The 27,720-nt window shown below is 43.3% G+C and overlaps 1 protein-coding gene across 1 annotated transcript in view; it reads right to left on the bottom strand.

Moving 5' to 3' along the window:
* Positions 1–27,720, bottom strand: part of LOC135196144 (sedoheptulokinase-like) — a 210,242-nt gene that overhangs the window by 172,632 nt on the left and 9,890 nt on the right. Inside the window, exon 2 of the mRNA XM_064222694.1 lies at positions 17,328–17,482. Coding sequence (XP_064078764.1) covers positions 17,328–17,463 — 136 coding nt within the window. The 5' untranslated portion in view covers positions 17,464–17,482. The remainder of the gene's footprint in view (positions 1–17,327; positions 17,483–27,720) is intronic.

Below are 27,720 nucleotides of genomic sequence, written 5' to 3' on the forward strand. Positions count from 1 at the left end.
TTCTAGACCTTTCCGAATGAGTGAGGAATTGTAATTCATATGAAAAAAGGCTGGGAAGAATAATAAGAGTCGGAGGCATTAAGGCAAGGATCCAATAAGGGTTTGTCTTATTGCCATTTCCTTCCTCCTCTTGCTAGAGGAAGGAGCAAGATTGCCTCTATGATTCTAACAAGAAAAATACAAAGGAAGTTCAATGTGTAGAATTACCGCATCAGATGCCAGTTCAGCGAGTGTAAGTTCGAGTCCTATTCTCAGCCTGGAGGAGGAGGAGGAGAAGAGGCCAGTCACTCTTGAATCCTTCTTACCTCTAGAACCACACACCTTAGGTGAGATCAAACCTGTCCTCTTAAAGGAACTCGGTAGGAAAACACAAGTTGTAGAGCAGCCACCACAAGTCCAAGGAAAAAAAGCTCCAAGGATTTGTGGGTAAAAACCCAAAGGTAGAAAGACACAAATGTGGTCCTGATGAGACTACATCTATTTTCCAATCCGACATATTCTTCGGAATATGAGGAATGGATCAAGCCACTGACTTCGTGAGTTCTCGGGCGGATTGTACGGGTGACATCATCGTCATTTGCAGAGTACATCCTTCTGATCATCACATGAAACTCAAAGAAAACGTATCCTTTGACACTTTTCTCTCTCTTGGGCAAGATAGTACTGGAGAAAAATGAACGATATCCGGTTTAAGAATGTTGAGCCTTTTCGGAAAGTACCACAGCACCATACAGGACAAGGTAGAGATTGATCTGGATCATCAATTACAAAGTCCAAGGCACAGGGGGTCATGAATTACTTGAACCTGGCAACAGATGCCGAATGATTCGGAGTTCATTATGACATCGAAGGCATAGTAGGGATGTCAATACCCCCTTTTAAAGGGTGATATTAAAGAAGGTCCATGCAAATTGTCTATCCTCCTCGCCAATGCCAGAGTAAGATGAGATGCAGCCTTGAGAAACAAAATCTCTGTCTGATGATATTATCTAGGGCATGTGCGAAGCATGAGAAAGAAACCCTAAACGAGAGTCAAATATCACCTAGAGACCTGGGGTCACAGTGATGGCAAGACAGAGAAGTTTCTCATCAGCAGTTGAATCTTGACTGAGGAGAAACAATACAAGTACTTCCTGTGAAAGACTAGGCTGAATGTGGACCTATGTCTTCACAACTTAATTGGAGAGAAACAACTTGCAATTCTGCCCAAAGGAAAAGTCCCGTCAATGACACCAAGCAGCAAAGACAGCTCCAATTCCTGGAATTACTCGGTGAGACAGCCTATGCTTGCAAGGAAAGCTGAATAGTATTTAGCCTTGAAGAGACAAGGATTGTACTGCCTGAGGAACCACTCCTGTGTGACTGACACCAAACGTTGATTCAGGGAGGAACTCTCTCATACCTTTCAAGCAATTCAGGGTGAACAGCATTTGTTGAACACCTTACGAATAGAAAAAAAATACACAAAGAGGACAAACTATCGAGTTGTCCGAAAAAGTAATTCTGAGTCATTGCAGTGGCCTATGATTATGTGCGATGAAGCAGAAAACCTACCGACTTCTGTTGTACCGGGCAGTAAACAGAAAGATGATAGGAAGTCTTCCAAGACATATCTGTCTGATAATTCACGCAAGGGCACACATATCTCTTTCTGATGACTCTTGCAAGGGCGTGTGCTAAGCACGAGACAAGATCCCTACACGAGAATCAAAAACCACTTGAAGACCTTGGATCTCTGCGATGGCAAGACAGAGAGGTTTCCCATTAGTAGTTAAACCTCTAATGAGAGATAAAATACTGAGACAAACAATCTTTCCTTAAGGAAAACAGCGCTCTGCCCATCACTTGAATCCAGATGCTGAGTTGCCAGACAGTACATTTCACTAGGAAATGTGTCTCGCTGATAAAGTTATCGAGTGCGCTAAAATAGGAGGGAAATGGAACCCTTTTATTTGGTGATAAATACCAATACTGTGGTGTTGTTGCTCAACAACACCACTGGGTGTCTTAAAATCAAATCCCAAAATTCTCAGGGGGGTGAAAGGTTGCCTCAAGTTTCAGGATGTAATGAGAGGGTACTTATCGTCTCCGTCACATACTTTAGACAACCATCCTACAGGTATGTGCCTAATACATACTCGGTTGGTGCATCTGGTAACACACGTCACGAGGAGATTATACAAGTACATACATGTATATTCAAAAGGTTCCTGTTGATTGAGCACCCGCCTAATTCCTTCCTCATCATTCGAGAGAGGAAAAGATTAAAGGCTTTTAGCAGACCTCCTTCATTCTTTAATGAAGAGAGGGAAGAAGATATTCCAAAGAGAAGCTTCTATGGCTACAACAAGACGCAGAAGATGACTAGCTCTTAGCCAAACTGGCTGTTCCCAAAATGCACAGGAGAGGTGAGAGTTCGGTAGAAGCTGAACGATGCCCGGAAAGGAGTAGATACTTCCTGAATTATATCTGCTTACCAGGCCTCAGTTATGTTACTGTCAAGGCCACAGACTCGACAAGCAACCATTCATCCAGGTACCAGCAAAAGACAAAAGCCTGTTATGAGAGCTATCTACCCTTCTGCCCTCTTTCCAGAAGAGAAACATATCGTCCTTTGAAGCCTGAGACTTCTTAGGGGACCAAGGAAGGGTTGGCCTGACCATAAAGTAGAGTCAAATGGTTACAAAGACCCAAAATTCTTGACCAATACCCGAAGGACAAGGCAGCTGCCCTGTCATAACCCTTGACTACCATGGTATCGTCAATTCTCTGAAAAGAGAAAGGGAGAACAGAGTAAAGGACTGTTCCTCTGCGTTGAGACAACTCAGGACTTATGAATCTGGAGATCTAAATTAGGACAAAGTCCTTCCTATCACCGGAATAGCCCTCAGGCTGCTGTCTGGTGCTGGGTAGAAGAAACACCCCAGATTGGGACAGTCTCCATAGGACAGAATTCCTTCAGGAATTATCACATTCAAGGAAGTTAAGCCTTACAGAAAGTAGAGGATCACAGATCCTGTCAGGAGATTGCCTGGAGAGACATCATTGTGATGTCCTCCAGGCTCGCTGTTTCTTGTTGCGAGAGAACATAGTTCATGGCTAGGAAAACAGCAAGAGCCCCAAGTCCAGATGAAGCAGAGACAGAACCACCTGCAGTCGGCACAGCATCCCCATAGAGGTAAAGAAGAATCACTTCTGTCATGGCAGCAGAATAAACTCCTTGTCTGAAGAAAAGGTATTCATCTAGTCGAGAACACCCTCACAATCAAGGAATGCGGTGCCCCTACAAAAATCCTTGTCTCTCCTGGAAGAGCAAGGGCCTAAATCAGTAAAGATAATTCACAGGGGAAGCTGTTGTCCTATTCCTGAGATTAATGTGCTCAAAAATCAGCGCAAAGGTCTCAGCTGAATGAAAATTGAGTGTTTTCATGTCCCTCCAAAAAAAAAACCTTGAGTTTTCACTCCTGATTTTCTCTCCTTGAGAGGAGATTCAACAGGATCCAATGAAACTTTCCTCGACTACTCAAGTGTATGATGAGAAGATCAGAGGATTGGTCTCAAAATACTTACCCTTACAGTAGCCAAACTCCGAAAAAGAGATAAAACTCATTGGAATTCTCTCTTTCTGCCTTGTACCTCTCAGAACAACAGAGACGATCAAGAGAGCTCTTTCGCCTTGAAGCTCTCGGAACAACTGAGACGATCAAGAGAGCTGGTAAGGGAAAGGAAAGACCATTCCTACCTGTCCTGCTAGAACACCCAGCAGGAGGGGTAGATCATGGACAATCACCACTTGTGATGACTGCAGCAAAGCAAAGCACCAACCTGAGGAGAGCAGAAGTTCACTCGGATAGAGCCAAGCACTCAATTCAGCCGATCCAAGCAGGTCGAGCTGTTTCGAGTGAGCTGAGCAGATCACGTGAACGCAAATATATGAGCGGTATTCATCTGCTAAGAACTATTGTCTTCCTCCCATATGCACTATGTAGTCTCCTTCGAGGTTGAAGCCACTCAAGGGGAAAGTTCAGAGGGATTTTATGTCTGCTATCCTAAGTGGTCAGACCCTACGGTCCAAGACACAAGGATGGTACCTGACCAAGTTCTTACAAAGTGCTGGCAGCAGTGTCAAAACACCTAAATGTCTTGGCACTTCTCTCACTCTAAACCTAAGCCAGAATGGAGGGCAAATTCCCCAGCACTGATTGAATAACATCCAAGATTTCATAAAATTCTGGGCAATTGATAATACATCAGCTGAGCGCTCATGATTCTAAAATAAAATCCAAGTGCTCGGCGAGCTCCCGAAGTTCCAAGAAATTCAAGCACTCAGCAATACTCCCAAATCTTGTGGAAACAATAATCGAGAGTGGTATCTATCGACTTCCAAGCACTAACAATTCGACGGAATCAGAGCGCTCAGCGAGCCCCACAAATTCTATGGAATTCAAGTGCTCAGCAAGACTACTGAATCTCACCAGGACAATCATCATGAGCGGCCTTCTTGCCTTCCAAACGCACAATTCCAAACAATCTGTGTGCTCGGCGAGTGCAAGAAATTCTAATGAATTCAAGCTCTCGGTGACTTCCGAATCTTGTAAGAACAATCATCAGAAGTAATTCCTCTCTCGCATTCCGAGTGCTCATGATTCCAAAAAACCTGAGCTGTTGGCAAGCACTTGAAATTTAAGGAATTCAAACACTCAGTGAGACTCCCGAGTTTTGTAATAACAATCATCAGGAACGGTGCTCTCTTGACTTCCGAAGAAATCGAGGAGGAACAGGCACAGCCAGTCTTAGATGTAGATTTCTAAGAACTGGGTCGAGAGCATGACTTGAAAGATCATGCACTCAAGGCCCTCAAAACGCAAGAACCCATAGGAGAATGCAAATCCGACCACGCCCTTGGGTGGGAAGGACTAACAAGAGAACCACTGCCTCCTCAGAGAGGCCATCCCTCGCCTGAACTGGGACAGAGAGAGTACTCTCCATCAGCAGCTCAGGATGCTCTCAATTCATTAAAAACACGAGCACTCGTAGCAACTCACGAACAAGCGCCAGACACAGCACCAGTCTAGAGATGGAACCTCTAGAACAGATGATGGGAATGCAAACTGAAGCTTGCACTCCCACAGCCCCTGAAACACAAAACCCAGGGGCATGCGAATTGGTTCCTGAGACAGGAGGTTGGGAAGAAACGAAGAAAGAACCCACTGCCTCTTGGGAGGAAGTACCCCTTTAAAAATCATACAGAAGTACTTCTTGGGGAAGGAGGGGGAGCAGCCTTCCTTTTCTTTGGCCATAGGGGCCTATCCAGTTTCCCTGACCTCCTTGAGCCTCAAGAAAAGAAAGGAAGGGCAGTAGCAGTCTGATGTTTCTTCTGCAGGATGTTGGTTAGGAAACGTTAATAGCAGTGGCAGGAGTCACAGGGCAGCTGAGGCCAGAGGCATAGCTAAAGCTGCCCAGTGACTGGTCATCAGGGCAGCAGCAGCAATCTAACAGAGGGCACTACAGGGGGAATACATAAACAAGAGGCAGTGCCACAGCATACTAGAGTGTCACAGGTACACTCCCAAAGATTAGGATAACCAACAGGGGGATAACCAACCCTCTACTGCTGTATCCTACGACTGCTCACTGTCAACCTAAAGAAAAAATTAAAGATAAAATTAATAAAAGGGGGCTCTTCTCCTTTCAAAGGGCACTGCCCTCCGAGACGAGAGGAGACCCACTGAGAATACGACACCCAATTACCAAACACAAATGGCCCGTCCCGGCCCCTCTTCCTCACCAGAGAAGCAAGTGAAGAGGGGGAAGATGGAAAGAATGCCGGGAGAGAAAAACTGAGGGCAAATGCTCCCAAGTTTTCCTCTTGGCAGACTCTCCAACAGCGCAAGCAGCAGGAGTAACAATTCGTAACAAATATACTGTCACCCCTTTATCAAAGGTAATAATGTGATACGGGCGAATGTTACGTCCTTGGCCGCCGACCACGGACACACTGGGGTAAGGCGGTCTGCAAGGCTATAAAAAATTGTGGATTTGTATATTGAAAATATCAAACACAGTATAATCAAAATACTATGTACATAAATAATAAAGAAAAGATCCCACCAGGATAATATGAGTTTAACGACAGTCAAGCAAGAGCCCATGAAAACAAGTCTGCATCGCATGATGGCCAAAAGCAAAGTGGAATGTTTGCAACAGAACAGGCTGGTCTCCCCAACTACCGGATGGTAGTTACTGCCTAACCACCTTGTTCAAGAGTTATAACGGCTATGTTCCAGTGTCAGCGTAAGCAATTCCTCATGTAAAGGACTGAGGGTTTGTATAATGTGTAGGAACAAATGACCATTACGTATTACATTCCAGTTACATGTGCAGAGTTACTCTAGAATGTCAAACATGATATTGTTAAGATACAATAAAGTTTGTTCATACTTACCTGGCAGATATATATATAGCTGTATTCTCTGAAGTCCGACAGAATTTCTAAAAACTTACGACACACGTAGTGGGAGTAGGGTGGTTAGTACCCATTCCCGCCACTGGGAGGCGGGTATCAGGAACCATTCCCATTTTCTATCAGATTTCTATCTCCACTGTCTCCTGAGGGGAGGTGGGTGGGTACTTAAAATATATATATCTGCCAGGTAAGTATGAACAAACTTTATTGTATCTTAACAATATCATTTTGTTCATGAAACTTACCTGTCAGATATATATATAGCTGAATCCCACCTTTGGCGGTGGGAGAGACAGAAAAGGATTTTTAGGAAACATATACATGTAGATGATTGACATCTTGGTTCCTTACCTGTTAGCATAGCTGACTTCGTGATTACTGTCACCCAAGCCTGCATCTGCTTCACTAGAGTTACCAACAAGGTAGTGACCTGTGTAGTTGGTGCGCTCTAGATGATCTGTCAACGGGGACGAGACCACAATGTAACTAGACCATGACCATACTTCTGAGGGCAACGAGGCAAAACCACCACCTAAGTTAGCCTAACAAAATACTCCCACATAAAAAAGGCTAAAAGAAGGGAAGACCGCATTCGGCGGCCGACCCTACAACCATAAACATTACAAGTATTAAAAAAACTCACCTATACCCTTTTTTTTTTTTTTTTCTATGGGAAAGGATGAGTGCTACCTCCTGCCCCCAAAATAGTGTCTGCGGCGACGTATGGCCCAAGAGAGTAACAGTTTTCATACGTCGTTCTCACCTCCCGTAGGTAGTGCGAGGCAAACACTGAGTTACCCCTCCAAAAAGTGGCACTTAAAATGTCTTTGAGGGCCATATTCTTCTGAAAGGCTATCAAGGTCGAAATAGCCCTTACCTCGTGAGCGTTAACTCTTAACAGCCTAAAGTCACTATCTTTGCAAGATGAGTGCACCTCCTTTATGGTGTTCCTTAAAAAGAATGCCAGTGCATTCTTGGACATGGGCATATTTGGTCTCTTGACCGAACACCATAAGTTCTCCGCAGAACCTCTACAATCCTTTGTTCTCCGAAGATATTCTCTAAGAGCCCTGACAGGACACAGGACTCTTTCTGGCTCTTGACCAATGATCTCTGCCATACCCTTGATCTCGAACGTTTTAGGCCAAGGATTGGAGGGGTTTTCATTCTTAGCCAGAAATGTCATACCCAAAGAGCAGACCGCATTATGCCCTTTGAAGCCGACGTGCTTACTAATAGCCTGTATCTCGCTAACTCTCTTCGCCGTCGCCAGAGCAGTTAGGAATACAGTTTTCTTCGTCAAATCTCGCAAAGATGCAGTGTGAAGAGGTTCAAAGCGACTTGACATTAAAAACTTGAGGACCACGTCAAGGTTCCACGAAGGTAACTTTGGTAGAGGCACCTTGGTGGTCTCAAAAGATCTCAATAGATCATGGAGATCCTTGTTATTAGCAAGGTCAAGACCTCTATGACGAAAAACCACAGATAAAACACTTCTGTAGCCCTTAATGGTTGACACTGCAAGCTTCAAATCTCGTCTGAGATAAAGTAGGAAGTCGGCGATCTGGCTCACAGAGGTCGTGGTAGAGGAAACTCCTTTCTTCCTACACCAGCTCCTAAAAGCTGCCCACTTCGATTGGTACACCGCGATTGATGAAGGTCTCCTCGCGGTGGCGATAGCTTTAGCCACAGGTCTCGAAAAACCTCTCGCTCTGGCCAACTTCTGGATAGTCTGAACGCAGTCAGACTCAGAGCGGAGAGGTTTTTGTGGTACCTCTCGAAGTGGGGCTGTTTGAGTAGATCTCTCCTTAACGGAAGAGATCTCGGAAAATCCACCAGGTAGAACATCACCTCTGTGAACCAGTCCGCTGCGGGCCAAAAGGGGGCGATTAACGTCAACCTCGTCCCCTCCGAAGCTGCGAACTTTCTCATCACTTCCCCCAGAATCTTGAAGGGGGGAAATGCGTAGAGATCTAGGCCCGTCCAATCCCATAAAAGGGCATCTACTGCTACTGCTCCCGGATCGAGAACCGGGGAGCAGTAAAGAGGGAGTCTCGCCATCCTTGAAGTCGCGAAAACGTCCACCAAAGGACATCCCCACAGACCCCACAGCTCCTGGCATACGTCCTGATGAAGGGTCCACTCTGTCGGCAGCAATTGACCTTGTCGACTGAGGAGATCCGCACGAATGTTCTCTACTCCGGCAATGAACCTTGTTAATTGATTGATTGATTGATTATGGAATTTAGGGCATAGCCCAAGTGCTGGGACCTGCAAAGGTCATTCAGCGCTGCAGTATTATATGATTAAATGAAATGAATTGGATGAATGAATACATGAATCAATCAAAACCTCACACAAATGACCAACTAAAACTGCAATTAAAAACACCGAACAACACACAACAACCAGGACCAAGACGATCTCACATCACATATCAACCAAACCAAAACCATTCACTCTCACTCAAAACCACTCACACTGCAACCAAAGAATCCCACAGCCGAAGTCACGCAAACACACACACACACACAAAACCAAATACATAAATAAGAAAAAAAAACTGACATGCATACATCCATTCAACACCAATTTTAACCTTATTAAAACAACAGCAAAAATAAAATTTTTAATAATAATCAGGTACTTAAAATGATGACTATGAACAAAAAATAAAAAATAAAATCAATATAAAATAAAATAAAATCAACAAAATAAAATCAATGAGTTAAAATTTGCCACCAATTAAACTTCATAAAAAATCTCAATACATTTTAAAAAACTCACTAGTGCAGAAATATCTGCTTTGTCATCTAGAACATCGGCAAGAGATTTTCCATCAAGGTGGAATCTCTGCCTCTGTTCTTTGTAATTTACACAATGCACCAAGATGCGCTCCACTGATAAGATTGCATCACACCCTAAAACATAATGGTGCACTGCCACCTTCTAAATAAATTTATGGGTTATCCTAGTGTGCCCAATACGAAGTCGCCCCAAAACAATTTCTGTTCTCCTCTCTTTTTGAAAAGAAGAGGGCCATTTTTCTATGCTTTTCCTTATCTGCTTATATTTTTTATTGTTGGCTAAGAGAGGGGAGGACCATCTCTCTTGCCATTTCCTCAAGATGTACGACTTGATGGATCTCATCATATCTATATGTGGCACTTCGGTTATCCGATACAAATTACTCACAGCCGCTTCCTTTGCATATCTGTCTGCCTCCTCATTCCCACGAATTCCAACATGAGCCGGGATCCAGCAGAAACACACCAATTTCCTGCGACACGAAATCCAAAAGAGCCATCTCACTCCTTGGGCTTTTTGTACCAGAGGATGAATTGCATACAGCTGCTTTAATGAATCTAATGCACTTTTTGAGTCACTATATATTACAAAATTTTTCTTATTCGAGTTATGAATAATTTCTAAAGCTTTAACTAAAGCTGACAACTCTGCAGTGAATATGGAAGCTGACTCAGGCAATTTTGCCTCATAAATTTCATTCCCATGCACAACTGCACACCCAACTCCCAACTCCACTATCAGACTTTAATCCATCAGTGTAGATCTTCACTTGCCCATCATGTTTACGGTCATGCTCCAGAAAATTAGCTTTTACCTCTTCCTCAGACAGCTGTTTTTTGTCTATTTTCTTAGAACATAAGGAAATCTTGGGAATAAGCCATGGGGGTACAGAGGATGGTTTTACTTCTTCAACTTTTTGGCGCTGAATGACCATGTCATTTAAACATTCCAACTGCCTTATTTGAAAAGGTTTGGAAGATCTTTCACCAAATTTTTCGTGTGGGGTTCTCTCGAGAGCTTTTTAGTCGCATGGTGTACCGCAACCCAAGCTCTTCTCTTCGCAGATCTAAAGGAAGTTCATGAGAGTCAATGTAAATACTCTCAACGGGAGATGTCTTGAAAGCACCTGTGCATATCCTTAATCCCATATTATGTACTACATCCAATTCCTTTAACCTGGACTTGCAGGCAGATGAATATACCTGACAGCCATAGTCCAGTTTTGATTTACATAAGGAATCATACAGCTTCAATAAACTTTTCTTATCAGCTCCCCAGTCGAATCCCGATACCACCTTTAAAATATTGAGGGATTTTTTAACCTTTGTTTTTAGAGAATCAATGTGACTACGCCACGTTAGCTTGCTGTCAAATATTATGCCCAAAAACTTTACTTCTTTTTTGTAAGGAATAAGACAATCCTTCAGTTTCAAATTTGGGATAGTTTCGTTGCGGGTACATCTGGTGAAACGAACGGCCACAGTTTTAGATGAAGAAAATCGGAAACCATGTTCATCAGCCCATTTACTGATGACATTTATTGTCTTTTGCAGGTAGTTACAGGCTGATACAGTGTCGTATGTGATGACGTAGATGGCAAAGTCATCCACAAATAGTGAAGCCCTAACTGGAGCGGAAACAGACTTCCCAATATTATCAATAGCAATGGCAAAGCAGGTAACACTCAATACGCTGCCTTGTGGGACACCTTCCGTCTCATAACAAGAAGAAAACTTATTCCCGACTCTCACTCTAATACATCGGTCCCTTAGAAAGGAGTTGATAAAGTTTAAACATATATTTGCCCCTGATTCCCATTTCATTGAGCCGTTTGAACAATCGCCAAATCGCCATGTTGTATCATAGGCTTTCTCCAGATCAAAAAACACCCCTACTGTTTGGCATTGATTGGAAAATCCCTGCTGAATCTGATTTGATAATCTCAGTAAAGGGTCCAAGGCTGAACGATTTTTCCTGAAGCCGAACTGAACAGAGGATAACAATCTGTTTTTCTCTAAATGCCACATTAGAGAGAGTTCACCATTTTCTCAAATAATTTACAGACACAGCTTGTTAGTGAAATTGGTCTGTAACTAGTGGGCTGATATGGATCTTTATTTAGCTTTATGACTGGAACTACTATGGCTATCTTCCAAGATGGGGGAATGATGCCCGTTTCCCAGACCTTATTGAGTATTTTCATGTTTAATCATGTTGTAGGTTATGTTATCTGCACCAGGGGCTGTTGACTCACAAGATGAGAGAGCCTCTCGTAGTTCCCTTAGTGAGAACTTAGCATTATGTGCTTCATTATTTTCAGTGTTAAATCTAATTGACACCTTGGCATTTCGAATCTTACTGAACTGTGGTGTGTAATTTTTGGAGCGTGATATGTCAGCAAAATGCTCACCAAATTTTTCTGCAACATCAGCTGGATTTGAAATAAGCACATCATTGATTTTTAGAGTGGGAGCAGGTGATGGAACAAATTTCCCACTTAGCTTTTTAATCTTTTTCCATACTAATCTTTCTGGTGTTTTAGAATTGATACCATTTATATAGTGGAGCCAAGATTCCTTTTTAGCTTTTCTAATATATTTTCTTTGTTTGGCTAAGGCCCGTTGGTATGTAGTTTTCGTTGTTCCTGAGGGTTTTGCCTTGAATTGCCTATAGCATTTTCTCATTATTCTTCGCAGTCTGCCACAGGTTTGGTCCCACCAGGGAACTGCAGGCCTGCTTGGTTTACCCTTTGTTTTTGGAATATATTTCTCGGCATCATCCAATATAGTTGAGGTCCAATAATCATATGCATCTAAGTGTGACTCAAATGACTCTACTTCCTGATGTAATTGAAAGCTTCCTTCATACTTCCTCCAATCTGCTTCATTTTCTTTCCACTTTATAGGAGATTCAGAAGGTATGTTTCTAGCATACTTTAAATGTATGGGAAAGTGATCACTTCCGTGCAAAAGTTCATCTACAGACCAGTTGAAGTCCAAGTGGACTGCAGGTGAACAAATGCTTAAATCTATAGCTGAAAAGACATTGGTGTAGATGTTATGAAACGTCATTGAACCATCATTGTAAAGAGAGAGATCATTATTTAAGATAAAATCATCGATGGTTCTACCTACAGCATTCAAGGTATCACCTCCCCATAGACTATTATGGGTATTAAAATCTCCCAGTAGTAAGAAAGGAGGAGGTAGTTGATTAGCTAGTGCCTGAATATCATTCAAAGTAATTTCTGACCTAGGTGGGAGGTAAATAGAGCAAATAGTAATCTCTTTTTCAAAGCAAGCTCGAATGGTGACTGCTTGTGGGTTTGTGTTCAAAGGAACACTTGTATGTTGCAAAGACTTTTTAACAATAATTGCAACCCCCCCATGAGCTCGATCACCATCTCTGGGGTTCATCACAAACATTTTATAATTTAATCCTGGATTGTATAATGAGTTGCCTAACTTAGTTTCTTGAAGGCAAACTACATCTGGATCATGATGATGAACCTTGTTAAGATCATGACTTCTCTCGCCTTCGCCCAAAGAAGGATCTCTTTCGCTAGAGCGAACAGGGAGCGAGAGTGCGTTCCTCCTTGCTTCTTCAAGTATGCCAGGGCTGTGGTGTTGTTCGAGTTGACTTGGACTACGCGACGGGAGACTTTGTCTTGGAAGAACCGGAGCGCTAACTGAACTGCTGCCAGCTCTTTGAAGTTGATATGCCAGGCAACCTGTTCCCCTCTCCAGGTGCCTGACACTTCCTCCCCCCATAGTGTTGCTCCCCACCCCGTGGATGACGCGTCGGAGAACAACACTAGGTCGGGGTTCTGAAGCTTGAGGGATATGCCCTCTGACAGCTTCCACGGATCGAGCCACCATCTTAGATGGCTCTTCACCTCTTCTGAGATGGTTAAAATCATGTCGAGGTTGTCCTTGTCTGTCCAGCTGTCCGACAGGAAGAACTGAAGAGGTCGGAGGTGTAGCCTCCCCAGGGAAACAAACTTCTCCAGCGAGGAAATGGTCCCCAGCAGACTCATCCATTCCCTCACCGAGCATGAATCCTTCCCTAGAAAGGCTGACACTTTCTCTATGCCTTGTTGCTGACGTTCCTGGGATGGAAAAGCCTGAAAAGCCACTGAATCCATCTGAATCCCCGATACACGATGGACTGTGATGGGGGTCAGATGTGACTTTTCGAAGTTCACCAGAAAGTCCAGGGACGCAGCTAAAGACAGAGTCGTTTGTAGCGGTCCCTTCAGGGCACCGGTGGGTCTGCGAAGAGACTCGTATGAGCCAGTCGTCCAGATAGAGCGAGATCCTGATGTTGGAAAGATGGAGCCTCCTCGCCACATTCTTCATGAAGATGGTGAACACAAATGGGGCCGTGCTCAGTCCGAAACATAGAGCCCTGAACTGAAATACCTTTCCTTTCAGGACGAAGCGAAGATATTTCATTGATTGGGGATGTATCGGGACGTGAAAGTAGGCGTCCTGAAGATCGAGTGATACCATCCAATCTCCAGGTCTTAATGCCCCCAGAACTGACTGAGGTGTCTCCATCTTGAACCTCTGCTTCTCTATAAAGAGGTTCAGACGACTTACGTCCAAGACCGGCCGCCACCCTCCCGAATGTTTCGGAACTAGAAGCAATCTGTTGTAAAATCCTGGCGTTGCCAGGTCTAAGACCTGTTCCACTGCTCGTTTCTCGAGCATCTGCTCGAGCAGGTCGAAAAGTATCTTCTGCTTTTCTTGAGGATACGACGGGGACAAGTCCCTGGGAGTGGAAGTCAACGGGGGCAACTTTACGAAAGGGATTTTGTACCCCTTCTCTATGACGTTGAGAGACCAGGTGTCCGCCTCCCTCTCTCTCCAAGCTTCTACAAACAACTGCAGCCTGGCTCCTACCGGTGACTGAAGAAAAGATCTCTCACTTCTTGCCCCTAGACTTAGCCGGGGCTCTCCCTCTAGGAAGACTTCTTCCTCGGGGAGAAGATCTAGCTGAAGATCCTCCACGAAAGGGCTTCTGCTTTCTAAGAGACTGGGCTCCTGAAGACGTGGAAGGGCCAGCAGGACGTCTCGACGACTGAGCCAAAAGGTCTTGAGTGGCTTTTTCCTGAAGACTTACTGCCAGATCCTTCACCATAGCCTGGGGCAAGAGATGACTCGAAAAAGGCGCATACAAAAGCTCTGCCCTCTGTGAGGGAGAGACAGATTTAGCCGCAAAATTGCAATAAAGCGATCTTTTCTTCAACATGCCTGCTGAAAAATGAGAGGCTAACTTCTCCGAGCCATCCCTGACGGCCTTGTCCATGCATGACAATACACTGGACAGCTCCCCCAGGCTGATCGAATCTGGCTTACGAGACTGGTTGTCTAACACTCCGAGACACCAGTCTAAGAAGTTGAAGACTTCCAAGGACCTGAAAAGGCCCTTCAAAAGATGATCCAGTTCAGAAGTCGTCCACGACACTTTCTCTGAAGCTAAAAGAGATCTCCTTGAGGCATCCACAACGCTGGCGAAATCTCCTTGCGCCGAAGTAGGAACCTTCAATCCTAACTCTTCGCCAGTTTCATACCACATCCCTGCCTTACCGCTAAGTCTAGACGGAGGCAGGGTGAAAGTGGTCCTTCCCTGTGCTTTCCTAGACTCCATCCAGGTGTTAACCTTACGGAAAGCCCTCTTGGTAGACAACGACGTCTTCATTTTCACAAAACCCGGCGTCTTGCTTGCTTTCGACGAAGAAAACTGCGAGGGAGGAGAAGGCGGAGCAGAAGGAAGAAAGGTATCCCCGAACGAATCACGGAGCAGCCGAGCCAATACTTGGTAGTCTGAAGAAGCCGACGTCGAAGGCTGTTCTCCGTCAACATCCTCAGAAGAACAGCTTAATTCCCCTTCTTCCTTACCAGAGTGAAACCCCGAAGGAAGAGGCAAAAGTCCTTTCGCTCCAAGTCTCATGTCAGAACGATGTCGAGAAGAAGAGGGGAGCGGACCCTAAACAGAATCCTTAACAGTCACAGGGTCAGAAATCAAAACTCGAGGAGAACATGAAGTTGCATGAAGACGTGAAGCGTCAGCAAAACTCGGGAAAAGCATCCGAGTGAGAGCGAACTTCCACATTTGCATCCAAAGTGCTCTAACGACTTTCTCTACCAGCGTCCATCCTAGCGTCCATCCGAGCGTCCAACGAAGCGTCCAAACCAGCGTCCATCTGAGCGTCCAAAGAAGCGTCTCTCCTAACGTCCCGCGAAGCGTCCCTACGAACGTCCCGCGAAGAAATAGGGCCTGCCACCTGACGAGCGTCTCGTTGAGCGTCGACACGAGCAGGTCGAAGAGGAGCAGAACGTACTGAAGTCCGTCCAACAGGAACTACTTCGTCGTCAGCAAAAGCGTCGAGATCGGAATGCCGATCGTCCTCTCGCCGAGAAGAGAGGGGAGCGCGATGAGACCTCTCTCTCTCATGACGTCTACCGCCACCTCTAGACGCACACTGAGGAGAAGAACGAAGTCTAGAGGGCGAAACACCTGGAGACGGGGAAGAATGAGGAGAAGGCGGAGAAGACTGTCTTGTCCTTTTGATCGGAAGTCTGTCGTCCTTCTTGCAACGAGGAACCGTCTCCTTTGGCTTTAGCAAAGCGTCCAGTTGCCGTTGCATAGCGAGGATTATCTCAGTCTGAGAAGTCTCCTTACGAGGAGAAGAGCTGTGCCTGTGAGAAGGCGAGGGGCGAGGGGACACCTTCTTCCTTCTCCCAGGAACAACCTTGGCTCTAGAGCGACTGGGGAGCTCGAAGGCGTCATCATCAGATGACGTCCTAGACTTCTTCTGAGGCGGAAAGGCTACGCTTTCCGGAGAAGAACGCCAATCAAAAAGAGCATGACGTGAAGCGTCTTGATCTTGAAAGGTCCTCTTCAAAGCTCGCGAATCCGGACGAGATTCCCACCCCTTGGGCGGGGAGGACGCATCGGAAGACGAGAAACAATCCTTCAGGATGCGTGCTCGAGCACGCTCCTTAGCAGCCTGGGAAGCGTCTACAGGGACTGCTGAAGGGACGTCAGATCGGTGGGGGATCCCCGTAACCCTCCTTCGGCCTTCGACATGCCCTCTCCCTGAGTCCTGGGAGTCCGGCAGAGGTCCCAGCCTAGAGGCGCTATAGGGCCGATCTTCACTAGGGGCACTATCACTGCACTTAGCACTTTGCCTGTTTTCAAGGGCAAGAACTTTAGATTCAAGCGTTTTCAATGAATCCAAAATAAGCGAAAGGGCATTACCCTCCGCAGACACCACTTGAGGGCCCGAAGGCAACACCACGGGGTTAGGAGTCACAAAATCTAAAGGAGGGTTAGAAGGGGATACATTAATACCCTGTCTGCTATCTGATTTACTCCTGGAGGAAGACCTCCTGATCCTGTCACGCTCTAATTTATTAACGTAGGATTCATACGTCTTCCACTGCACATCAGTCAAACTTTCGCACTCAGTGCAGCGAAAATCATACACACAAACTTGTCCCCTACAACCTTTACACACTGTGTGAGGATCAGCCAAGGCCTTTGGTAGCCTCACCTTGCATTCATCTTTCATACACACCCTGGCGCTAGCCGAACTAGACCCAGACATATTTAAGGAAAAAACCAAGCCAAAATCAAAACAATCCAAAGTCCACGTATGCCAAGCTATCGATCCAATATCAAAAAACCAAAAAGTCAAGAGGATACTCAAGCCAATGATAAGTTTTCCAAAATCCTGAGGCGGAGGTGCTTTAAACAGTTGTTTACAACACCGGCGACAGAAGAAATCTGATAGAAAATGGGAATGGTTCCTGATACCCGCCTCCCAGCAGCGGGAATGGGTACTAACCACCCTACTCCCACTACGTGTGTCGTAAGTTTTTAGAAATTCTGTCGGACTTCAGAGAATACAGCTATATATATATCTGACAGGTAAGTTTCATGAACAAAATATCTTTTAACAATATTTTCAACATAATTCACACCAAAACGCACTTACTAAAGGGTCTAAATTTCAAAAGAAATAAAATGGTTTCTAAACACTTACCAAGCTCACTTGGTACATCAGAGCATGTATCCTTCTTCTGACTTGAGATCAGTTCTTTAGTATGGACATCTACCAAGCAACACTTCACTGAAGTGGTACCAATATCAATGCCAAGCACACATTCCCCGGTACCCATTCTAGATACAGTAATGAAGCTGAAACAAAAAAATGAATATGATAGTTTACATGTGCCAAACTTTTTAGTAGTCACCTCTTCTCGAAACTTCTAAGAAACATGAGCTAGTAATTATCAATAATGTTGTATCAAAATTAAATGAGTGCATAAGTTTTTTTTATATATAATCACATTTCAGAAACTTGCTACTGAAACCTTCAGGCATTCAATATATACTTTAAAAACAAATGACATCAATGTATGGTGTGCTAAATGCCACTGAGGATGGGAGCTTGCACTTCACTTGTTTCTGGAACTGAAATATTTCTCTCTCCACTTATACCATTTACTATACAGACATCAAAGGCAAATTACAAATTTGAGGGCTTAATATCTTTTAAGGTGACTTCTAAAGAAAGAAATTATAAACAACAGGAGCTGCAGTTCTCATAAACCCTAATCCTGGGTATCAATGATTTCCAGTGACTGTTACGGAATGCCCAGAATTACTGTCAAGCCAGTCACTTCTGAAACTGCATTTAGCCTAGACAACTACGTTTAGTCCAATTAAATGCTGTGTGACAGCCAGGTCATGTATGGCTGTTACACTGCATATTTATGATACTGTGATGGAGACAGTATTACAACTAATCCAACTACAGTACACGGAACCTTGCCTTCATATTGTCCTGTTGTAATATGACTACAGTCCAAGTACAGTAAATAGAATGTACCCTTCATATTGTCATGTTGTAACAAGTGCAACATCAAGTCCCCATTGAATTGTTCTCATGGGTTCACCATATAAAGCTCAAGTCACTTAGATGTATTTTGAGTGTGGATTTCTGACATCATCTGCTTTAGCCATCTAGAAAAACACTGTGTTTTCAAAAATTGATTCCAAACTAGTGGCTCCTTTCATAAATCCTTGTTTGCACAAAACATTATTATCAGATTCAGTTCAGCTGTTGTAGCAAAACAACTGTTATCGTTCAGTTGCTTTCGTCTGTAGCATTTAAGCAACGATTATAACATTACTAATGATACTTTTATCATTCTCTTTTGCTTTTTTAACTTATTTAGCTAGAAGATATGATGAATAAAGCGATGGAGGAAATGTTAGCAGTCTGACAAAGGTGACTTTTTTTCATCTCTCTCTCTCTCTCTCACCGTGACACTGTCTAAGGCTTCGTTGACAAGTCTAGGGGACCGTAGGGTGGATTGTGGAGCCTATAGACATTTGAATTTCTTGGTTAGCGTCAGACCCAAAGGAACAGAACCCCTGCTGTTAATCAGGGGCTGCCTGTATATAAGCTAATGTAATTAGCAAGAAAGCTACCAAACTCAAACACGGTGTGTAAAACAACCATCCAGTGAAAGAATTTTCAAACCACAGGTGACCAAACAATCGACGTGCAGTTGCTGAGCAGTAGAAAGTGGGCAGGGCAGTTACCAATAGTACCAAAAACAAAAGAATCACTACTGCAAATTTTCAAATCTAAGCTGCTGCAGAAGTAAAAATTACAGCTATGTAGTTACTTGGTAAGTTATTTATATAAAAATATTTTGCAATCAGTATCATGAGAAAGTCCCAAACATGTGTTAACAAGAAATGTGGGTTAAAGCTTTTCACACAAATTAATTACCAATTCCAAAAGTTTAAGACTAAAATTTTAAATGGAACTTAAACTTAGGCACTTGAATTGTTTCTTTAGATATATATCTATGATATGATATTTGCTTATGAAAAAACAGACAAAAGCCACACTTTCAGAGCACTGGACTATCATTAAACTGCACTGTACTGACCACAAAAGAGTAATGGGTTCCTGGTCTTGTGCTGGTCAGTTTGTCGACAATATGGCAGATGTGCAAGTGCGACAATCTTTTCTCCTTTTGATGGAAAACTGGGTTCAGTTTCACTGAATATAAGGGGAAGTGCCCTCTTATCTGAGTCCATCACATACTCCATGTGTCATAGTGTTTATCACTACAACACAATACCCGGCCACAAGACCAACTAAAAGAGAATTCTTTGATATATGTGTGGTCACCATGGAGCTCTAGTAGACCATGGAAGGGTACCTCCTAGAGGACGAAACAAGCAACTACATTATAAAAAAAATCAAGTTTAGACTCTGTCAGAGTGTAAGATAGGTAAGTACATGCTCACAAGGAGAGGAAAGCATTGCCCATAGTTAATTCAATTTTCTAAATCTTAGTCTTCAACAGACTGTTTTGAGTATAAACTTTTAGTTCCCCATGTAAAAAAATCAGCCAGATATCAATATTTTTCATTCTCAAGCATTTTGTAGAACAATCACGCTGTTTATGGTAATGCCAGGTGGTGATAATATAATGAATGGTCTGAAAAATGGGTTGCACTGCAGTCTCTGTACCATGGCCATCCAGTCTTGGATTGCATTTCCTTGGTTGAAGGTATGTATATGTATAGTCAAGCACAATTCCATTTTTGTTATTTTTCAGTGATTTATTCAATTGTACCACTGTTCACTTAGGTTTAATTTAGTTATTTCTGGGCTCAGCCGCTCCCCGTATTTAGCGTCTTTTGATGAGGAAAAGGCTAATTGGAGGGGTTGCTGTGGTAGTGTTTAACACTCGCCCCAGTTTTATACCGACACCTTTTATATAGGTGAGCGAGTCAGAGGCTTCTGACATGTCCAATTTAGCAGTTCTCTGGTATTATAGCAATATTTTACTAGAAATAGTGCTAAAGCAGACACATTTCACTGGGCGACACGGCTTCCTCGCCCAGAAATAGATTTTTCCTACGTCAAAATCCCTTTTATGTACTAACCATACAAATGCAAGTTTTTGTTACATGGTTCTGTTTGTCATATATTCAGCTGTACTACAGTATTTTTCATGGCGTAGCCACTGTTCGTCCTCAAAGAGTTGCACTCTCATGGTTCCCCAATGCTCCGTAAGACACCAACCAATCTCAAAGAATACTCTTGTATAGTTGGTCTCAGCCAGAATAGTGTTTGTAGGCACACTGATAGAATATAATGGACTCAGGACAAGAGGGCTCTATCTCCTGTCCACTGCAACTACCTCAAATTTCCTTCCATGATACTCACACAGATGTGACAACAACACATATGTCAGATATCTTCCTCTTAACGTCCTGGTCCGTCTCAGGGTTAACTGATCCCCAAGTTGTTCCATAAAAGTGTTCAACAGTGTATTTCTCAATCATCATAATTCTCAAGCTAAGTTCATAATTTTAAGACCCAGTGAAAAGTATTACTTCCTTAAAATTTTAACAGGTAGGCTTAAATTTGTTAAAGCTGGGGGCAAGTAGGTTTGTTGAAAGGTGAGAAGTCAGGATCAGATCGCTAGGCTAGGCTGTAATTACTGTGCTGTTTTTCAGTGTCTATTAAGCAATAATTAACATAAATGCAATAATATTAGACTATTTTATCTATTGAAACTCATGAGTCAATGACTTTTCCAATACAGTAGTGCCCCAGGTTACGAAATTAATCTGTTCCGAAGCGGCCTTTGTTACTTGATTTTATCATATCTAGAACTACATTTTACATGTAAATTGCCTAATTTGTTCCAAGCCCTACAAAAACACCCCAGTAACTTTTATAATAAAGCTAAATTGACCGATAAACAATGAAATACAGTGGTACCTCGAGATACGAAAGACTCAACTTACAAAAAACTAGAGATACGAAAGCTGACACAAAAAATTTTACTGCTCTACATACGAAAAGTTTTCAAGATACAAAAAGTTTCTGAAAGTCCGAGATTCGCCCGATAACAATTTTGAAACTTGCGCCGCCATCTTAGTTCTAGTAGACTTGCCACCATCCTCCTGCTCTCCCATTGGTTCCTGATGCTAGCCAAGCCATGAGATCCTTCTCTCCTATTGGACAGCATCCCTCCCATCATGCATCTTACGTGGTGTTGTGCTACTTTATCGTGTTGTGAGAACCTAATTAGTATACGTACTACATACGTAACTTAATTACGTACAGTACATATAGTCATGGGTCCCAAGAAAGTTGCTGAAGTTCACAGAAAGAAGAGAATGCTTTCTATGGAGACAAAGATGGGGATAATAAAAAAGTAAGAAGCTAGCTTGCGGTTGAGTGTGATCGCCAAGGAATATGGCCGAAATCCGTCAACGATAGGCACCATCCTTAAGCAGAAGGAAGCCATCAAAGCAGCTACACCTTCCAAGGGCGTGACTACAGGCGGTCCCCGGGTTACGACGGGGGTTCCGTTCTTAAGACGCGTTGTAACCCGAAAATCGTCGTAAGCCGGAACGACGTTCTTGAAAACATGTCCACAGGGAAAATTTCACTACTAATTTGCAATTTTTCTTAGGGCCGTATCTCTAAAATTATCACTAATTTACTTTTTTCATGTGCAACACTGTGTATTCACAAATTACTGTATATTTTCATTAAAATACAAGAGAGAGAGAGAGAGAGAGAGAGAAATAACTCCTTAGGTTTCAATAGATTGAAATGAACGTCTGTAGGCAACTTTTTCCCCTCCCATAAATACATATGTCTCCAAAGAAGAGAAGAAAGAGAGGACTGTGCAATTATGTTTGTCTGTCTATCAATTCTTTTGCAGAGAGCGAGAGATAAAAGGAAGAAATAGAAACACCAAATGTATGACAAGTATCTTGTGGAGAGAGAGAGAGAGAGAGAGAGAGAGAGAGAGAGAGAGAGAGAGAGAGAGAGAGAGAGAGAGAGAGAGAGAGAGTTGTTTAAAAGAGAGAAATGGAATGATTATTGTATTTAAAATACTCAGATATGAATTTTGTACTTATAGTATTATTATTGGAAAATATTAATGATAAACTTATTACATACACGTCCATGAAAATGATCTCATCTAATAAGAGAGAGAGAGAGAGAGAGAGACGAGAGAGAGAGAGAGGAGAGAGAGAGAGAGAGAGAGAGAGAGAGACGAGAGAGAGATTATTCATAAAACCATTAAATTCGTTGACCATTGTATGGCATTGTTAAGCTTGAGTGTCACTCCAGTTGAGGTGGGAAATTGATACAGAAAAAGACAAAGGGAAGAATTTTCTTTTGAAATTATTTATCGTATTATTACTACTTCTATTATTATTATTATTATTATTATTATTATTATTATTTAAAAATATAATAAACACGTGCATCTGCCATAAAAATTCTCTCATCTCAGTAAGAAAGAGGAATTATCCTTACAAGTGAAATGGAAAGGTCATTTTCATCTCTTTAAAATACGACCATATGAATTTTGTAATTAAAGTTTTATTATTATTATTAAATAACTGAAATTATCATAAACATTTTACATACTAGTACCATAAAAATTCTTTCATCTCGGTAAGAGAGAGAGAGAGAGAGAGAGAGAGAGGAGAGAGAGAGAGAGAGAGAGAGAGAGAGAGAGAGAGAGAAAGTTATCCTTAATTAAAAGTGACATGGATAGATTAGTACGTATAGTATTTCTTTAAAATACTATCACATATGAATTTTTGTAAACTACAGTTATTATTATTATATATTATTATTTATTATTATTTGAAAGTATTAAAACAAATAGTACAAGTACATAAAAAAATCTCGAGTCTCAGTAAATGAGAAGAGAGAGAGAGAGAGAGAGAGAGAGAGAGAGAGAGAAGAGAGAGAGAGAAGAGAGAGAGAGAGGGGGGGGGGGGGGAAATTTCAGGACCACTGATTGCAACACTGCAGCTCTCCCCCAGCTCTTCCCCCTTTTGGCTGTCACAGATCATGATATATATCTGACAGTTTTAGTACCTGGAAAGGTTACAGAGAAGACTGGGATTTCCTTCATTCTTCGATAATTTTTTAAATATAAGCTAAAATCTTACTAATTTCACTATGGTATTTTCTTTAATGAATTGATATTATTGGCTTGTATAAATTTAATATGCAATATTTGGAAAATAGTAAATATGATATTGTTATGTTACAATAAAGTTTCATACATACTTACCTGGCAGATATACATAGCTAAGACTCCGTCGTCCCCGACAGAAATTCAAATTTCGCGCCACTCGCTACAGGTAGGTCAGGTGATCTACCGGCCTACCCTGGGCAGCAGGACTAGGAACCATCCCCGTTTTCTATCATATTTTCTCTCTTTTCCACCTGTCTCCTGCGGGGAGGCTGGGTGGGCCTTTAATTGTATATATCTGCCAGGTAAGTATGTATGAAACTTTATTGTAACATAACAATATCATTTTCATACAATCAACTTACCTGTCAGATATATACATAGCTGATTGGCACCTTTCGGTGGAGGGTAAGAGACAGCTACTATATGGAATAGACAGGTAAACAACATATGTTGTAGGTATAAATAAAACCTTGGTTCCTACCTGATAGGTGGTAGACTTCGTGGGTGTTTGCCCAGTAGTCTGCATCACCTCAAGAAACTTTAGCGAGATATATGATCTATGGCCAAGAGTTCTTGTGGGTCTGCCGATGGGGTCTTATCCGCTTACTCGGCAGAGCCTAAAAGGACTTTGTCAATGGGTGCTGATCCACTTAATATGACAAAAATACACCTTATGAAGGAGCACACAAACCAATCCCGACCACCTGATCCTAACCATATGTTAGAACTAAGGATTGTTCCGAGTTATCCCCGAACTCGTCACAACAACCGTAACTCAAAACCACTACGCACACATACATAATTTCTAAAAAAAATTATACTCATCTAATTAGATATGACAAGATTCTCTTACTGAACAACATAGACGGCCGCCCGTGCTAAACCAAGTCCTCCATTGTTCGAAGAGACTCCAGACCATATCCAAAAAGAAGAAAAGTATATACTTTTAAGGATTGGTGTCGGCTCCCGCACCCAGAATCGTATCCGCCGATACGAAAGGACCTAGAGAAAAACACTTCTCATATGTCACTCGAACATCTTTCAAGTAATGAGATGCAAATACTGAGTTGCATCTCCAAAAATGTCGTATCTATGATGTTTTTAAGCGACATATTCTTATGAAACGAGAGAGACGTCGCTACAGCTCTCACTTCATGAGCTTTAACTCTCAACAGTTGTAACTGTTCGTCAGAACAGACCTTATGAGCGTCTGTAATGACGTTCCTCACAAAGAATGCCAGCGCATTCTTGGACATCAGTCTTGTGGGGTCTTTTACCGCGCACCAAAGACCTTGTCTAGAGCCTCCCATCTGATGCTTTCTCTGAATGTAAAACTTTAGAGCTCTTACAGGGCATAGAGATCTTTCTGCTTCTCTTCCTACGAGACTCGATATGCCTTTGACTTCAAATGATTTAGGCCAGGGATTCGAGGGATTCTCATTCTTAGCTAAAAACAGTGTCTTAAACGAGCAAATAGCTGAGTCTCCCTTGAAACCTACTTTATCTTGCAGAGCATGTAATTCACTAACTCTCTTTTGCTGTAGCTAAAGATAGTAGGAATAGCAATTTTTATGGTGATGTCTAAGAAAACGAAGCCAGATGAGGAGGTTCGAATCTTTCAGATGAAAGAAACTTGAGGACCACGTCTAGGTTCCAGTTCGGAGGGACCGGTTCCTTCGACTTTGAAGTCTCAAATGACCTTATGAGATCGTGGAGATCTTTATTATCTGCCAGATCTATCCTCTATTCCTGAAGACAGCAGAGAGCATACTTCTTGTATCCCTTTATTGTGGATACAGCTAGATGAGATTGTTCTCAGGAATAGAAGGAAATCAGCAATTTCCGCTATAGAGGTAGTGGAGGAGGACAACTTCTTGGATCTACACCACCTTCTAAAAACCTCCCACTTCGATTGATATACTTTCGTAGTGGAGGTTCTGCGTGCTCTCGCGATCGCGCTTGCCACTTCGCAGAGAAAAACCCTCTCGCTCTGACAAGTCTTTCGATAGTCGAAAGGCAGTCAGAGCGAGAGCGGGGAGGTTTTGATGGTACCTCTTGAAGTGTGGTTGTCTGAGAAGATCCGTCCTTCTTGGTAGGGATCTTGGAAAGTCTACGATCCACTCTACCACCTCCGTGAACCAATCTTGGGTCGGCCAAAAGGGCTATTAATGTTCATCCTCGTCTCCGTTTGACGCCACAAACTTTTTCATTACTAATCCCAGGATTTTGAATGGAGGAAAAGCATATACGTCTACTCGAGACCAATTTAGCAGGAAGGCGTCTACCATAAGGGCTCTTGGATCTTCCACGACCGAGCAAAAGACTGGCAGCCTTTTGGAAATGAATGTGGCGAAGAGATCCACATGAGGTGTCCCCCACAGCGACCAGAGATCTAGACACACTTCCTCGTGTAGGGTCCACTCTGTATGAAGGACCTGGTTCCTCCTGCTGAGTCTGTCCGCCCTCACATTCTTTACTCCCTGTACGAACCTTGTCAGAAGGGAGATGTTCCTGTGTGACGTCCAAAGCAAAAGGTTATCGTCAGTTCGTAAAGGAACGAGGAGTGAGTCCCTCCCTGTTTTCGAATGTAGGCAAGTGCGGTGGTGTTGTCCACGTTTACTTGCACTACTTTGTTCGACACCAGAGGTTCTAGACTCTTCAAAGCCAGATGCACGGCGAAGAGCTCTTTGCAGTTTATGTGCCAAGTCACCTGTGCTGGTTCCCAGGTGCCTGACACCTCTTCCGAGCCTAATGTCGCTCCCCAACCTTTCTCCGACGCGTCGGAGTACAAACACTAGGTCTGGGTTCTGTGTCCTTAGAGAGATCCCTTTGTTCTCTTCCAGAGGTGGCAACCACCATTCCAGGTGCGATCTTATCTCCACTGGAATGGGAAATACGTCCGAAAGTTGTCCAGTTTTCCAACTCCAAGACTTCTTGAGGAAGAATTGAAGCGGACGTAAATGAAGTCTTCCTAGTGGGAAGAACTGTTCGAGCGAGGAAAGGGTCCCTAGAAGGCTCAACCATTCCCTCGCCGACGTATGTTCATTCCTTAAGAAGAGAGAGACTATCGCAAAACCTTTTGCGATTCTCTCTTGCGAAGGAAATACTCGAAAACCCCGAGAATCCATCCGAATCCCCAGATAGACTAGGTCCTGTCTGGGGGTCAGCTGAGACTTCTCGAGGTTCACGAGCAATCCCAACGCTTTGATCAAATCTAGAGTTAGCTTTAGGTCCTCCAAGCACTGTCTCTCTGATCTGGCCCTGATGAGCCAGTCGTCTAGATACAGAGAGATATTTACTCCTTTGAGGTGAAGAAACCTCGCCACATTCTTCATCAGGCTTGTGAAGACCTGAGGAGCTGTGGACAGGCCGAAACACAAGGCTCTGAACTGAAAGATCCTTCCCCCCGTCATGAAACGGAGGTACTTCTTCGATGAAGGGTGGATCGGGACGTGAAAGTAGGCGTCCTGGAGATCTAGAGACACCATCCAATCTCCTTGTCGTAATGACGCTAGGACTGAAGCAGAAGTCTCTCCATGGAGAACTTCTCCTTCTGAACAAATTTGTTCAGAGAGCTGACGTCCAGTACTGGTCTCCACCTCCCGAGGCTTTCGCAACCAGAAAAAGGCGATTGTAAAAAAAACAAAACCCCGGGGAGTTTTGATCCAGTACTAGTTCTATCGCTCTCTTGTCCCACATTTGTTCCACCATCGATCGAAGAGTATCCCTCAGCACAGGATCCTTGTACTTGGCTGTTAGTTCCCTTGGTATTGACGTTAGGGGAGGAGTGTTCAGGAAAGGATACGATATCCCTTCCTTATGATAGCCAATGAAGACGCGTCTGCGGTTATCAGTGTCCAGGCCTCCACAAATCCCAGGAGCCTGGCACCTACTGGTGCTTGGAGGAGAGAAGCTTCATTTTCCCTTTTTAAAGGGACGAAAGGCAGACCTACCTCTCTTCTCCGGAGCCTTCCTTCTTGCGGGAGGTCTGGAGGTCGGACCACCTCGAAAGGGCTGAACCGATGTACTCGGTCCTTTCTTGTCAGATGTAGAAGCAGGCTTCTTCTTCCTTGCTGACTGTGTCAGAAGATCCTGAGTTCGCCTTCCTTTTCAGATTAAAGAATGAGCAATGTCCTTCACTAACTGAGAAGGGAACAAAAAGTCAGACAAAGGCGAATACAGTAGCGCTGCCCTCTGAGCGTGGGAGGACTGCCTTGGTTAAGAAGGCCCCATATACCGTCCTCTTCTTTAGAAGACCTGCTCCAAACAATGAGGAGATTTCAAAAGAGCCATCCTGTACCGCTTTGTCTATACAAGACAATATGCATAAAAGGGCTTCAGGTTCGATTCCTTCCGAATCATGGGCTTTCTTGGACATTA

The sequence above is a fragment of the Macrobrachium nipponense genome, chromosome 17 (assembly GCF_015104395.2).
Source record: "Macrobrachium nipponense isolate FS-2020 chromosome 17, ASM1510439v2, whole genome shotgun sequence".
Classification (NCBI taxonomy): domain Eukaryota; kingdom Metazoa; phylum Arthropoda; class Malacostraca; order Decapoda; family Palaemonidae; genus Macrobrachium; species Macrobrachium nipponense.